Genomic DNA, 15,744 nt, shown 5'->3' on the forward strand with positions numbered 1-15,744 from the left:
CAGTGTGCCTTGGCTGAAGGTGTTTGTCTTGCACGTCTGCGTGTGTAGGTGGTGTTTTCACAATAGTCTTTCAAGCAAGCAACCATTCATTCTATTGAAATATGATGATGGCAATGGGCAGATAGATAGCGATGGCTGGAGAAAAGTTCTGAATCTGTCCCTGGTGTCCCTCTCACACTTTACAAGCTATTAAAACAATTCACTTCTTTCAGAACATGTCGTAACACATTTCTCACCCCCTTTCCAGTTGCCCTTGAACGCACACCATCAATCGCACAGACGGCAGATGAGAAAGATGGACATATGCTGAAAAGTCGTGGTGCAAGCAGGCAAAAGGTAAAGAAAAAACTAGCTTTTTTCAACAAACTATCAATATACATTACTTACAGCAATAATATAGATGGTAATTCTTCTATTTATCATCTAAAGTAACATATTTTATGGACTATAAAGTCATACCTTTTTCATAGTTTGGCTGGGCCTGCGACATAGTCTAGTATTCTGAAAACTGTTATGAAATTTTAATATTACTGTTATGATATATGCTGTTTAGCTTCTTCTCCATTTTACTATTGTTATGTTAACATTTATTTGTTCTTGGTTTCTGATAAAAAAAAAATTGCCCTTCCAAAAATGCGACTTATACTCCAGTTTGACTTATAGTATATGTATTTTTTCCCTATTTATTGTGTATTATTCGCTTGGTGCAACTATTCAAGTGTGACTCATAGTCTGAAAAATACCGTTAGTCTAAAATTTAGAGCATTTAAATATTTTAAAGGAATAATTCTAATCTGTAAGGCCGTTTCTTTGTATCTTGTACAGTTTTATTGCTTTAATACTTGCTAACTAGATAAGGACTAGAGTTGAATTATTTCCTCGAGGTACATAAATTTGGGGCACTATAGTCATGAGGAAATCAGTATGATCAGTATGTACATATAGTATAATGACTGGTATTAAGAAAATTATGCAGGCCTTGGATATGCTAATAGGACAGCGAGTTGACAAGGACTCAACCATTAGACTACAAAATGAGTGGCTGTCTGCATAGAAACGCTTCGCCATCTGAAAAGAAGGACAAGGCCTCTATGAAAGACATTTTGAAGAATAGACTACAGAATAGCGTATTCGCCCATCTTGCCTCTTTTTTTTTTTAATACCGTTGAGTGAGTAAGCGTTGCCCTTACTTCATAGACATGCATGAATCATCTATTGTCCTCTTTTTCTATACCATCTGTAATATGTTTCCATTTTTAAGCTTAGAAATGAAGTACACGTGTCGGAATAATAAGGATGAATCAATCCAGAGGATTTTTCAAGCAATAAAAGGCATTCGTAACTACATTAGGTTATGCTTTTGCATACCTCCAATGCTAAAAACTAATTTATATTTCAATTATAATTATGTAAAATAGATGAATAAATAAAATTAATAATTATTGATCCAGATGAGGATTTTTAGTTAACCCCTTGAAACCTAAAATGTTAAAACTGATTTGATAATAGACATCCAATCACTTTGGATTGATTCTGTGTGAACATAACAGCCCACTTCGTTCATCTGTTATAATCTTCTCCATATGTACTTTTATGCCATTTGGTAATACATTTATTAGTCAGTGGATGGATGTCATTCCATCTGTCAACCAGCTGATCTGGTGCTTCCATTATAGGATTCGATGTTGGTTTTTTGACCTTGGCGCCCCAATAAGAGCACTGGGTGTTTATCGCCCTTTTGTTGGCTTCTAGCAGCTTTGCAGGGTATTTTATGTTGCATTTCATAGAGCCAAGTTTAGCCAGGCTTCTCTCCATCCTCACGTTTGCACCTCATCATCAATTTTGTGTGTTGTGCTAGCTATGAAATTGTGATGAGCAACAGCTGAAGCACATCCCCATCTTTTTTTCTTTTATATAGAGAGGAAAAAATGAAGGCAACCAGCAGATAAAACGTTCCGTGGCAATTGTGATGCCTGCGTGTAATTTTAATGACGTGCTGATGTTGTGCATTGGGAAACGTTAATAGCTTCTTCAATTACCACTCAAAGCAGGAAAAAAAACACCAAAAAAAGAAGGCGATGCCATGTTAATGTCGCTCAAATGAACTAACGTACATCTATAAATTAATCGCTTTCAATATGTGCTGCCTGGTTAGTCACAACTTAATGGTGATTTAAATACTAACATGAAGAAAAACACTGTTAAATGAAAACACTAGAGAGGAAGTGCCGAGGGGAGATTTGTTTTTGTTATGGTTTTCTTTCTCGGTATACTTATGTCGCATTAATAATAGACATTATGTAGTTTCATGATTACAAGAGATTTGGTCAGCACAAAAAGGAGTACTTGATATTTAGAATTTTCAGTATTTCGATCATTGTATACAAAAATAAGAAAGATTATTAAAATTTAATTTCAGGTTACAGATTAATCTTTTCCTCACTGGATTTATATAGCTGGCATCCACAGTTTTGTGAATAATTCTCCTTTAGCGAAATAAAAAAAAACATTATGCTTAAAGATATTATGAGATACTGCCCCTGGTGGCCAAAGGTTAGCCCTGAATCTCTTCCTCTTTAATTATTCAAACTTAATTGGAAAGCTAGACCCACAGCATAAATATTGGTCTTAAATATCGACTATGTTTTATGAAAGTATTCATGTAGTGAATAATGATGTTATATATCCTCCTAATCGCTTGAATTCAGCCTCCCTTGTAAATTATGTTGCGACATTTAACAAAAAAATAAAAAAGAATCCTTTTCCCTTAAGGCCATAGCTCATTATTTTACACTCATCTACTTTTTGTTGTTACTATGATGTAAACATTTTGTGTAGACATTTTAAAGCATAAAGAAAGCCTAAAATGTCACTGAGGAAGAAGCCACATTCATTTTTATTCAGGACAAAGATTCCCCTATTTGAGTGGCAGGTGTTTTTTTTTTCTCTATTCGAGTCTCTTAGATATTTTATTTCACTCCTAAAAATGTAACCGGGGCAACGCAACTCATGCCTGCAGTAAGCCATACTTCATTCTGTGCCTCTGATCCTCAAATGTGTGTGTGTGTGTGTGTATTTGTGTGTGTGTGTCTTCAAGTTTGTGTGTTTAAAAGAGAAAAATGTGACGAGAGAAAGACTGCCAATCTCCCCCGTGATGTTTTGCCATCTGCTATGCTTGTGTGTGTTTACAAAAAAAAAAACCCAGCGTGTTTTGTGAGTGTGTAAATTGTTTTAGTTGGTGTGTATGCAATTGCCACTACCGCTCGCCTAAAGGTCGCAAGGTCACAGGAAGCGTGAGGTAATATTAGTCAGAAATTGCTGCTAGTATGTGACTAATCTTGCTTTCCTTTTAACCTATTGAAAGAATGGCAACAAAGCTATGAATAATTGAAAACAAGGTTATTTTGGAGCATTGTTGTGTACACCATTAGATCACAAGCTTGGGTGTAAACATGAAAGAGTAAAAAGTGACTGCGAATAAATTAGAAATCTGCCGTAAAGTTTTGTGGTGCAATGGAAAGCAATGCTAGTGATGAGATAGATTTCTACTTTTGTATACACACGGATCCGTGACATGAACATTTTTTGTCTTACAGTTCGCATGCCGCAAGGGTCTTTTTATATAAGCGCTGGTCGCTTGTTGTCATGGAGACCGGAGCTATTAGTTGTTACTTTATTGTCAGGGAAAGGCATCACGGACCCGTTATCGCATTGGATGCCATTGTGGGCGATGGATGTCCAATCAATTTGAAATGGGAGGAATGGCATAGTGAACAAGTCATTTCAAATAGATGGGGGAAGTGACCAAACTAAAAAAAAAAAATGGTGGTAAACCTGCGGCTGGAGGGCTAAATCTAGCTCAGCATGTTCTTTTTTGCGGCCCGCAAAAGTCAATTGTACATCGACCTCTTCTTTCTTGCTAAAATAATAACAATACAATTAATAATATGGATAGATATAATATTCAGATACCCCATACTTCATTTGACTTGCCGATTAATCGTGGCAACTGTATTAGGCAGACACAGGCTCTACGAAGTAAACTGTAACTATGATGCGGCTCGCGTCCAAGATGAGTTTGACACCGGCGTCTAGGGTCTCCCAGTGGAGCAGGGCCACGCTAAACAATGTTATTATGTGAGGCCGATGGCGCACAATGAGCGGTGTTGATTTCACCACCTGAGCTGTGGTCTCATTATCTGCTCCATGCAATAAATAGGCATGTATCCCCCATAAATCTATCTGTCTGCATGACCATCTGTGTTGTCACATTGAAGTGGTAATAAGCACTCCCCCTGCCCCCAGCAACCCTCTCTTGTGTTACCCACTCACTGGATGCTGAGTAATGATTAGGCAGAGTATGTTGTGATGATAACGAGTGGAGGGCGAGGGGCTTCGGCGACTGCAACTTTGGCCTTAACATGTATTTATGTGCACTCTTTGGGGTTCTAAGACACTAAGATGCCGCAAAAAATGTATTAGTATTAAATTAGATGGTCAAATAATGTGGGTTTCTAGTAGGGCTTCAATATTTGGAGGTATGTGTTAAAATTAATATTCATTTATTTGTTTGTCATTAACAAAAATAGAGGTGATATAGATAGCTATTTTCAACGCACTAGATCAGGGGTGTCAAACTCATTTGGATTCGCAGGCCGTGTTTATTGCAGGAAATAGCAGCCATTGTGTTAACATCAACACTATTGTAGTGGAAAATGTTGGTCGAGTGTAGTATTTTGGTAGCAACCTGTTGCTTCCAGTGACATCTTATTAAAACAATGAATTGATTCTTTGCCGGAGCATATTGATGACCTATTGGCATACACATGTCTTTACCCCCATACTTACCATGTAGTTTAAGGGCTGATGATACATTTACAGAGTGAGCTGGGCATTCACAGTTCATTTTGTCCTTGTTATTTCACATAGTTCTCAGCCTAATTCATCACAGTTTGAATCTTACTTCTACCTAAATGTCTTCAGAACTTTTGGGTTTCTTGACATTGGAATTAGGGTGAGTACCTCTAAAGGAGTAACCCCATTCGTGACTAGGTATTTTTTTCATCCCTATGATACTCTCTGCGTCTGCCCGACTTGAACTCAAACACCAGCCTTCTACTGCTTACCGCATCTGCTTTGGTTGTGTCCCGTCTAATAACCCAGCTGTAAGACGCTCCAAAGCCTTTTGTTCGAATGCTGTCAATGGCTCAGCGGCATCTGGAGGGGTGGGGGGGGGGTGGGGGGGCGTTGGTAGAGCAGCTGGGCACCGGAGAAAGGATTTGGCGGCGAGCGAGAGGTCGGAGTGCACGTAGGAAGGAGGAACATGAATGAGCCAAATGGAGACACGCAGAGGATGCCATCGCCAAAGGTTAACAAGAAAACGAGCAGGACGGGAGATGAGGAGATTTCAGGAATAGCACCAAATGGAGACGGGAGACCGGAGGATGATTAAGGCTTTTGGTGGCTGACTAAAGTGGAAGAGGGAAGAGAGAAGAGAGCTGGCTTTGTCAGCAGGTGAAAAACAACGGGGAGCACTGGATAAACTGCAGGAAAGATAGGAAGGGTTATTGAGAGGGCGCGCTGAGGTACAGAGGCTTTTGCGAATATGGCAAAGTAGCAAGGGAGCAGATATTGAAATATGTATGGATGGATATATGCATGTGTGCAGCGGCTGAGTAAAGCTGCGTTCGCCTCGGACTCGTATATAAGTCGCGCTGGGGTATTTTATGAGTGCAATTTTTTTTATCTGATCAGAAGCTAAGAACAGGCATAAAAGAAACTAGTAAAATGGAGAACAACAGTAACTATAGCTTAAACAGAACTACCTAACAAAAGTGTGTTTTATAGTCGGGAAAAGTTATGATTAAGGTCAATTTTGTGTTTACGTCTTTAAAAGTTTCAGTCAATGGAACAAAACATCTCTAGTTCACTTAATGAAAAAATGAACAAGAAAACGACCTTCATCTATTTAAGAATTCTTGTATTATATGTTTTGACAATTCTCCTATTTTACCTGCTCTGGCAACTAAAGTCACATAAATGAGAAAACATATTTGATTGGCAGCTTCCTTGTTGAAATCCATTACAGAAAGATCAACTCGGCCATCTCCTCTGCGGCGAGAAAATTCAATCAAAATCGACATGGCGGGGCGCGGACTATCTGGTCCGACCGGGGGACATCGCACAACGATAAAAAAAAAAAGGGGCAGTCGGTCTGAATGCAGTATAAACCATGTAGCTCGCCAACCCAAGTTAGATTAACAGCTACCAATTGAGTTTCCCTAAAAGGCGAATTTACTTAACGTTCTGCCGGTGGAGCTTGAATCAGCCCTGATTCTTCTTATCATATTGTTCAATTGAGGGGGGAAAAAAGCCAGGCTGACATGTTGAAAGCTTTTCTATTCACCCTCCATTACGCCCGCCCGAGATAAGACCGATGCTATGGAGCGTTGAGCCAAATAGAGCCCCGCGAATCACACAGACAGACGTGCTTTTCCAGATTGGCAATTTTTTAAGGAGGAAGTGGCAGCTAGTAATGTGTTGGAGCAGGTCATTAGCTTCATAAGTGGACGGGGGAGTCTTGGAAAATATGCCAGGTACCACAAATGCCTCTTTCGTTTAGAAAATGAGACTGGAAAGGGTCAGCGGTAATCTCGCCATGACATTAGTGCTCACGCGGCGGCGAGGCTGTCACGGACGAGGCGTCGTTTGCGTGCGTGCTGATACATCAATGACAATATGGGCCATCAACTTGGGATACATGCTGCGTCACGCTATGGGAAGTGACCATGCAAGTTGGTACTTTGGCCTTAGGGGGGGGGGTTTGGCTTCACCCGGATCAATCCAGTTCTTAGGACTATGTTTGCCTTTGAGATCTGATGGGTTAGTTAATGTAATGATGTGTTAAAATCCCTATAAAGTTAATGTAATTATGCCTGCAGTGATACAATTGATCCTTAACCTTGATAAATTAAAATAATAATAATCCCACATGATCAAAATTGTTAGAATAGTGGATTTCTTGTTTTTCAAATGCTTCATTTGCTTAAACTCAGATGAATAGTCAATTATACGTCAGATTCCGTTATTTATTCCTAGAAAAATGGATGCTATTTCTCCACTAGCATTATTTTTTTGTGTAAAAGGAAATATATATTATTTTGATTTAAAAAAAATACATTAAAGTAATCGTTCAGCCATATTTGTTAATTTATAAACGTTGTTGAATGCATTTCAACCACAAATGATGTTAATAATGACACCCATTTCCTGGAAATACTCGCTTTTGTTTGTTTTCCTGTTCTGTTTGTCACTGTTTATTCAACCTGTGCTTTCACAGCCAGTCCTCCCAATTTACATGATCCACCTCCGTCAATAACTAGCAATTTAATAAATGACATTCTGGGATGCACGCAGTGAATGTGTCCAATTGAAAAATAATTTTCACACACTGCAAATTCTCACATTTCCCAATGACAAAATCCCCAAACTAATGTTGCAATTGGACCCGATCCCAATCCCGATTCCGGCACTGCATTGCAGCAGTACATCACATCTGGTTGTAAATTGTTGATTTGCATACCGCATGTATGGAATCATTTCAAAATCCCATAAAATTATCCCCCACTGTTGGGGGTAATGTCATTCAAATTGGGCCTGCCCCCATTCTTTTTTTTACTCACATCCTTGTTTTTGGGAAACATGTGGTTGCATCATGTTAACAAAGACTCCCTTCTCTACCACCTGACGTGAAGGACCGAGTTAAGAGTTATTGACAGCGGGACACTGAGTCTCTGCTCTGCAAGAACACACAGCTGAATTATGGGAAAGCGTACGTGCGTTTTACAAGGATGAGGGATAAATCTGTAGTCTTTGATAGCAGGTAGTCCTCTAGTTGCGTCCCTAGGATGCCCAGGTTGTCCTAATTTTTCGGATTTAGTCCAAATTTATATCATAGTACATAGTATAAATAACTACAAAAAATCAACATGTTCTCACCATTATTACTGGGAGATGGATAGCGTGTTTTTGTTTACAGGGGTGCATTTAGGGACATCCCGGAGAACACAGTACTCAACAAAATAGTGCATTTTGTGTCATGCGATTGTTAAATGTTTCCATGAGGAATGCACAGGGTTATTTCTTCTCTTTTTATCATGGACAGCTTTGTTTCCATGGTAATTGCTATTCTTTCTGTGGGGTTATGAAAATATAAAGGGAAAGATAATTGTGGCGCATAAACACAGACAAGAACTATTCACCTTAAATAGAAACTATATCTTACAGGTGACTTTACGGTTGTTGTAAAGTCAAAACGTCGTAGGTGGAGGACTCCCTGTATTATTATATGCTTCTATTGCATTTTTGCCGCATTCGTACCCCTCCATGCAACACCCTCGGTTATTAATTTACTCTTTATGATCCGCCATAACGGTGAAATCGAATGACTTAAATCATAGCCAAGGATAGATTAAAATGATGATGACTTTTGAGGAGAGCAAGGCAACTTAAAAACGTATCACTGCGTCTTATTTCACGGTTCACTAGTAGAGAGGCTCATTAATGCCGAAGCCGTGTGGCAAAATAACAATTTGAGCCTGTTTCTTGTCTTAGTTGGTTGGTGCACAGTGCTTCTATTGTTCTGGAATTAGTCGAGGCAGGGCTGGCCCACATGAGCCCTTAATCCTAGTTAGAAGTGCTCTCTCTAAATCAAAAGATTTAATCCTGCATTAGCATGAATTTGCCTTTATTTTTCTTTTCTTAGCCAGGAAGATTTTGCTTCTACCTCGCTTTGAATTTTCGGATGAGTCCCCTCTTCCCTTTGCTACGCGTTGACATTTCGGCGATGAATCAGAGATGCGGCGACTACGTTCTCCTTCTGTTTGGCTGACCTTCATGTTTTTGTGTGTGTGTTTTTGTGTGTGTGCAGAGCGCCTACCCCTGCTGAGCGAAGCCCCAAACGCAATTCAGTCCAATCCAAGCGGCCTAGAGTGGGACCATGCATCTGGCCAGCACAGAGAGTGCGTTAACCCAGTCCAGGAGGCTGATCCCCGGGTTCCGCCTCAGGACCGCCCCCCTGCCTCTCCTCCTGCATCTCAGCATCCTGCTAATTAATGTGAACAATCTGTCTGCAGGACCAGGTATGTCCAATGGATTTGACATCTTTTTAATGTTCAAACACGCATCCTCTTTTTACTGACACACATGGAGATTTGAGTTTCAGGTGCCCCAATTTACAAGGCCAATTTTTCAAACCAGTTTTAAATATCCCAAAGTAGTTAAGGGAAAAATGTTCAGCAATGAATTCATTCACTTATAGCTCAAGTATCACTATTCTATTTATTTCTATCATTCTAGTGCTCTTTTTCTTTAACCAAAAACATATATTATTGAAATTTTGGGGAGTCTTTATTCAGAAGTAATGGAACAGTTGTACAATTCAAATACTAGAGGAACAAGTTATACATTTCTTGCAAGATTATTTTTCTGACCCTTTTTGACCCTATTACTGCAAAATTAAATGTTAAAAATTTTCTTCCATTTAATTTTCTAAATATATCCCGCCAATTTAATAACACAATTCATTTCTAGATCCAAAATGTATTACCTATTTAAATATGACTAAAACCTCTTGCTACTGTGACACTGAAATTTCCTGAATACGGGATGACTAAAGTTATATAATCTAATCTAATCTAAAATAACTACCAGAGTAAATTAATTCAAACACATCCACATTCCAAAACTTTTGTCTGTCATCTTTTGCTAGTTCAGATTCCTCACAGTCCATTCTTGTTTTGTTCTGAAACCTTCCTAAATTCTTAGGAGAACGGCGTGTCCTACATTATTTGGTTACCATGGCAACAAAAGTTCGATGATAGCTGGGAGTATTTCTGTGGGAATAGACAGGCTTTCTGGAGGAGCCATTGCGTGTTGACATTGAAATTTTTTGATGCGGCGCCATCTTGTTACGTACCCCGATGACACTCCACCCTTATGCGTCCCAGATTTGCCGTCTCTCTCTCATCTTCTTGTGAGTGGCAGCTGTTGTCTTATCAGGTGTTAATGCAGTGTACTGTGGTGTGAAAGGGTGGGCCTATATATGTGGGAATATGCCACGCCTAGACTTTTTCACGCGTGTCTGCGTCTGCCAGGATTTTACATGTAAGACTGCTTTGGAACTGGACTGTTGCTTGTTAATGTGTTTTGATAAGCCGGGAGGTCCCATCAAAATGTTTCTCATCATCTTTTTGATGACAATATTTGCTCTGATTTCCTGCCTGGCTGGTCCACACGCGCTCACATAGACGAGCTGCACGTTCTTGCCACACAAACACTGCAAATTGCATTTTTCTGAGAGGTATTTCTTTTTTTTTTCCTGTTCATTTATAGGACTCATTTGAGACCATCGCTTCGGTTTCTGATGTATGTTGTATAAAGTATTCGGTGAAGCGTTAACTATTTTGTAGTAACCTGGTAGTTCTTTGGCACTAGTAGAGGCATCAGATAAGAGAAATATATCAGTTTCAGATTATGGAATCCCTTTTTTTATTGAAAAAAACCCAATTTTAATTATAAAAAAAATATTATCACCACTATTGAGCACAGTGTAAAATTGGAATGGATTTTTTTAACACTTAAGGCCATTCCAACAACTATTTTTTTCAGAATTTGTATTTTTCCCCCTCCAAATAGGATTTTACACTTATTGAACTATTCAAATGGTCTTTTATGTAATTTATAGCCATTTTCCCATCATTCTTTGTACTGAAGGCAGATTCTAGAATATAACTAGCAAATATACAAAATATTTCCCCATACAATTCATGTTTATTTACCCTTGAATGCACAATTTATGACATTTTTCCCCCTAAAAATGCTCACCTGAGCAATGACAGTGAGATCTGCAGACGTGTGATTGGGAATATGCCCCCCTCCCCCATCTCCCAAACCAAAACCAGTGCATTGTTCTATTATTGGACTAGTGCACTCCTTGCGGATTGTCAATAATGAACACCATGTTCCAGCATAAGGGTGTCCATGTGTGTACCAATACACTGTAGACTGCACTTGGATGATTGACAGCCAAAATTGGGCTGTAAAAATAAGCAAATAATAAATCATTTAATAATGGTAACATAACTGAGCCAAAACAAAATAAAAAAAGATATTCAACAACACAGAAAAACAAGCTTTTTATTTCCTACATACAATTCACAAATAACACCGTTTAGTTGCTTTTACTGCCGTCCTTGAATGGGCATTTATCAAATACACAAAAAGGAAAGAAGGCATTAGGAAAATGACTTTAAAGGCTTGTCAAAGCATGTCTTGCTGCACCGAACCCCCCTGACATTAGTCACGAATCTCTATAAACGCCAAACGCAATTTGCAACACCAGCTTTTGCCAACCTATAGATGTCGTTCAATTGAAAAAGCATTTCATTTGCATTTACTACTTTAAAGCGCCAATTGCACCCTGACCCGCGGCGTACGTCGGCCCAATGCGAATTGCTTTGCTACACCTCCAACTGGGAACGCTCTCAATCCGTCATTTAGACAATTACAAGGCTTAAAAAGGTGCGCTATTAAAGTAGGCAAGTGGCAGGAGATTATCCGACCCAGGCTTCTCTTGTGAAAACAAGCGAAAGCTTCTATTAAGAGAAAGAGCTGCTCGTTAGTCTCCTTTTTTTTTTTCCAGGCAGCTTTTCGTAACCATCCAGTCATAACAAGTTTTTTGTTCAGTGCAAATCCACCCAAAGTCAGTGCCTTGCAGGGCTTTTCCCTGGCTTTAAGAAGAGGCTTAAGTGGTAACATTGCCAGCAGGGTCGCTTTTTTTTTTGCAAGAGGATTGGTGTTGAAGCGCATTTAAGAGAGTACTGTACTGAAAACATTCTGGACCGTACGTCAAGCCAGCCAAAACCGCGTTGGAGCTCAACAGGGCATATGAAATTCACTTGTAATCCTGTCACTGGGACAAGGCAGTTTGACGTGACATTTTATTTGATTTTTCTTTTGCTACTTTCACAGGTTCTAATACTTTCTATGTCCTCGGGTCTATGTTTCAGTTTGGTAGGCCAGATATAGTATGGTTCTCTCGAATGAATTAGTTTTGTCAAGTCCAACTTTATGTAGCATTCTGTTGATGATTGCACAAAACCGCTTCATTCTGACATTCAGGATTTGTTTTATTCGTGTCACTACAGCAAACTGCCCCCTTGATGACATGATTTAAATGACTCAATTAGTAAAAAGTCATAACATACCCTAAGATGAATACTTTTCTTTGACAAAAACAAGAGATCAGTGTTCATATGTCCTAAATGCAGGTGCTATGATGTGATTTTCTGGCCACCAGTACTATGTATAGCGCCAAAAGAACATTGCACGTCAACGGAACTCACACTGGTGGGAGTATTGTGCTTTGGGTTTGTTTTTCTGCACCTGGAATCGAAGCTTTAGGGCGTTTCTTAATAGTTCCGAATCCGTCATGCTTTTCTCTGAAAACCTCCAGATGAGTATTTGTGTGAGAAACTCAATAAAGTACTGTTGGTTTCAGTCAATCCAGACCTAAAATGGGACTTCCATAGCTTAGGTTAAGTTCCAGATCTCTCCAATGAGTGAAATCCTGGAAACTCCAAACAATGAAGACCCACCTGGGATCGAACTGCGAGGCCGACACGCTAACCACTCGTCCACTGGGACTGCCTGCCAAAGATTTATGGCTAAATTCCTATCAATTCCCATCCCTTTGCCAGTGTTGGAGATTTTATAAGCTTGGGTTTGTTCTTCGCTTCAAGGCACTGTAATGAAACTGCCTGCCTGTTTCTGCCTGGGTGAGGTGAAACTGTGCGAACAGACTTTTGCAATCCGCAAGTGTGCTTTTATTTTTTTTTAGCCATCCTCCGAATAGAGAGTGAGCAACGCGGCAAGACCTTAGCCGCCCAGACTCTTGGGAAGTGGGAGGAGGGATTCAGGTTGCCATGGTAAGGGTCATCCTGCCTTCACCCTGATGGATCGCAACGATTCTGTAGCCGACGAGGAGTTAAGCCGGCCACCATGGCAACGGGCCGCAGACAGATAGGAAAAGGGTGGGCGCGTGTTGCTTGTTTGATTGATCTGACTCACTCGCCCAAGAAAAAAAAAATGTGGGTTCAGTAATGTTGGCTCAATGGCCGAGTTGGAAAATTGCTGTTTTTTTGCGGAGAGGGCAATTGCGCCACTTTGGTACTCTTGAGCTCCAACACCAGGCGTAATTGTCACCATCGTTCTCCTCAACTTGCCGCCTCTGGGTAAAACAAATTAACAGTAATGTTGAAAGAGTGACTGAAATGGTGCAGATGAAGTACTACAACTGCCCAAAGCTGGCCATTCTTCCAACAAATGGACCCATCAGGTATTAATACGCCACCAATTAGACGCTTATGTATGGATGTCGTGCATTTGATGTTTGTATGGGAATTCGGTGTGTCTTTTTTTGCTGCAGTTCAGGGCTCCTCTGGCCCGATAGAAGCCGAAAGTGAGCGAGTTAGTGAGTTGGACACAGAAAGCTGTTCCTCTGATGCACCAGCCTATTTTTTATTTATGACCCACAGGATGTCCTTCATTGCGTCCCCTAGTCTAGATGATACCCAGGAAGTGAACTCGACTTGGGGAGGGCAAAGCAAAATGTGACTGAGGCGATTTTGGGGATTGTCAGCAGGGTATTTATTCTCTAGTCAGTTGGTTCAATCCATCAACTTTTTGTTTTTCTGTTTTTTTCCATCTCTTAGCTGCTCCCGAGTTCACCAAGACTCCCACAGACCAGATTGGGGTGTCTGGGGGCGTGGCATCATTTGTATGCCAAGCGAGCGGAAATCCCAAGCCTGTCGTCTACTGGAACAAGAAGGGCAAGAAAGTCAACTCTCAGCGTATCGAGGTGGTTGTCACAGTGCGCAATGTCAAAATATTTCCACTGCCGCATGCCATGCAAAATACACAAATAATTTATATTTTAGAGTCGACTTTCTATCACAGTGTCCTGGAGTGCATGTTTTCCCAGAAGAAGAAAAAGCTAACAGTACGCAAATTCAACCGTAGAATGAAGTTCCAAGTTTCTTCTATTTGCTAAACATTAACTGTTAAATTTAAAACAATGAGTACTATATAATACTTAACCTTTTTTAAAGGGCACTCATTGGACTGTCCAATTCATTTTGTCTGGGAGCTTGGCAGTGACTAAATGCCTTAATAACTGAAAACTATGGCATTATAAAGATATTCCTGTAGACTTATTTGAATGGTGAAAGGGAGTTTACTTAAAATAATTTTATTTAATTTGTTCTCTTTTTTAAATAATTGTTTTCAAATATAAAATACTGTAGTGTTAGGATTCATGTTGAAAATAGGGTATACGATAGTAATATCATGAAAATACTACTCATTCAATCACAAAATTAACATTTAATTGGTACCATTAAAATCATGATGTGCTAAAAGTTTACTATTCACTTAAAGGGAATAGTCAACATTATGTTCTTTGGCAGTCAAGGCCGAGCTGTTGGGAAGTGGGGTTAAATGAAGCAATAGTTGGCTTGCTCCAAGCACTGAACAGATGCAAAAGATCACGGGTCACTTCTTCTTTTTTTTTCTGGGGCGGGGTTCCTTTTTTTTTGCCCCAGTGAGCTCGTTCTGTTTGAATGAAGCTTTCTCCCATTCTTTTTACAAATGCATGCTTGCCTGTAAAATAATACTTTATTTTTTGTAATACAATACATGGTCCATCATTATATTCCTAACAGTGAGCCCAGAATGGTCTTGGCAATACACCAGTTTCCTGCAGGTATGTATTTTAATGAGGGATCAAGTAAAAGAATAATGAACTGGATGAGTTTCACATTCCTGATAAGTGTAACCATAGGAATTTACATACAGTGTATCCTTAGAAAGTTTTCTGATTGAATAGGTAGTACAAAAAAAAACTCCAACAGTGAAAACGGTTAAAAGTTAGGTGAAGTAATGCCTTGCAATTGAAGGAACTCATTTTTAGCATGTTTTTGTTTGCTAGATAGAGTCGTAATTGCAAAATAAATAGATACTAACAAATGTTTAGCTTTATTTTCATTGATAGCTTTTCTTAAAATCAAATTCAAAGATTTTGGGTTGGACTTCTTATGTCCAAGGCAAAAAAGGGCAAACATCCTCATGTTCAAGTTCCAAGGATCGACTTGAACATCTTGAAATTGAAATATGAATTTGTGTTTCCGCTCCGATAAGACTAATGTCATTTTCCATTGGCATTCAGACCATCGAGTTTGACGAAGGCACGGGCGCCGTGCTGAGGATTCAACCTCTCAGAGCTCCTCGAGATGAAAACGTCTACGAGTGTGTGGCACGTAACAGCGAGGGAGAGCTGTCAGTCACTGCAAAGCTGGCTATTATCAGAGGTGAGTCAAATACGGCAAATATTTCCACTTTTGCAACCTACATCGGAAAAATTCATACGCCCTGTGTACTTTGTACTCTCTACTTTGTTAAAAAAAGGTTCACTACTATGTTTTCCTACTGTTATATCTGAATATAATTGTTAGATTATGATAATTAGTAAAAGAGGGAAATTGATATTGAAAAGAAATACCTAGTGATGCGAATAGATGTCCAATTCATTTTCATCTTTTGTTTTATTGATGCATTTATTGCTGTCAATGGAGGAATTAAGGCTGTTATGAAATACTGCAGTTGCCTTGGCCCCGCCCACAAAAAATA

The 15,744-nt window shown here is 39.5% G+C and overlaps 1 protein-coding gene across 1 annotated transcript in view; it reads left to right on the forward strand.

Moving 5' to 3' along the window:
* Positions 1–15,744, forward strand: part of LOC144201309 (receptor-type tyrosine-protein phosphatase S-like) — a 75,380-nt gene that overhangs the window by 7,213 nt on the left and 52,423 nt on the right. The window contains exons 2-5 of the mRNA XM_077723823.1: positions 248–336; positions 8,930–9,140; positions 13,773–13,918; positions 15,284–15,425. Coding sequence (XP_077579949.1) covers positions 8,999–9,140; positions 13,773–13,918; positions 15,284–15,425 — 430 coding nt within the window. The 5' untranslated portion in view covers positions 248–336; positions 8,930–8,998. The remainder of the gene's footprint in view (positions 1–247; positions 337–8,929; positions 9,141–13,772; positions 13,919–15,283; positions 15,426–15,744) is intronic.

Source organism: Stigmatopora nigra, chromosome 9 (genome assembly GCF_051989575.1).
Source record: "Stigmatopora nigra isolate UIUO_SnigA chromosome 9, RoL_Snig_1.1, whole genome shotgun sequence".
Taxonomy (NCBI): domain Eukaryota; kingdom Metazoa; phylum Chordata; class Actinopteri; order Syngnathiformes; family Syngnathidae; genus Stigmatopora; species Stigmatopora nigra.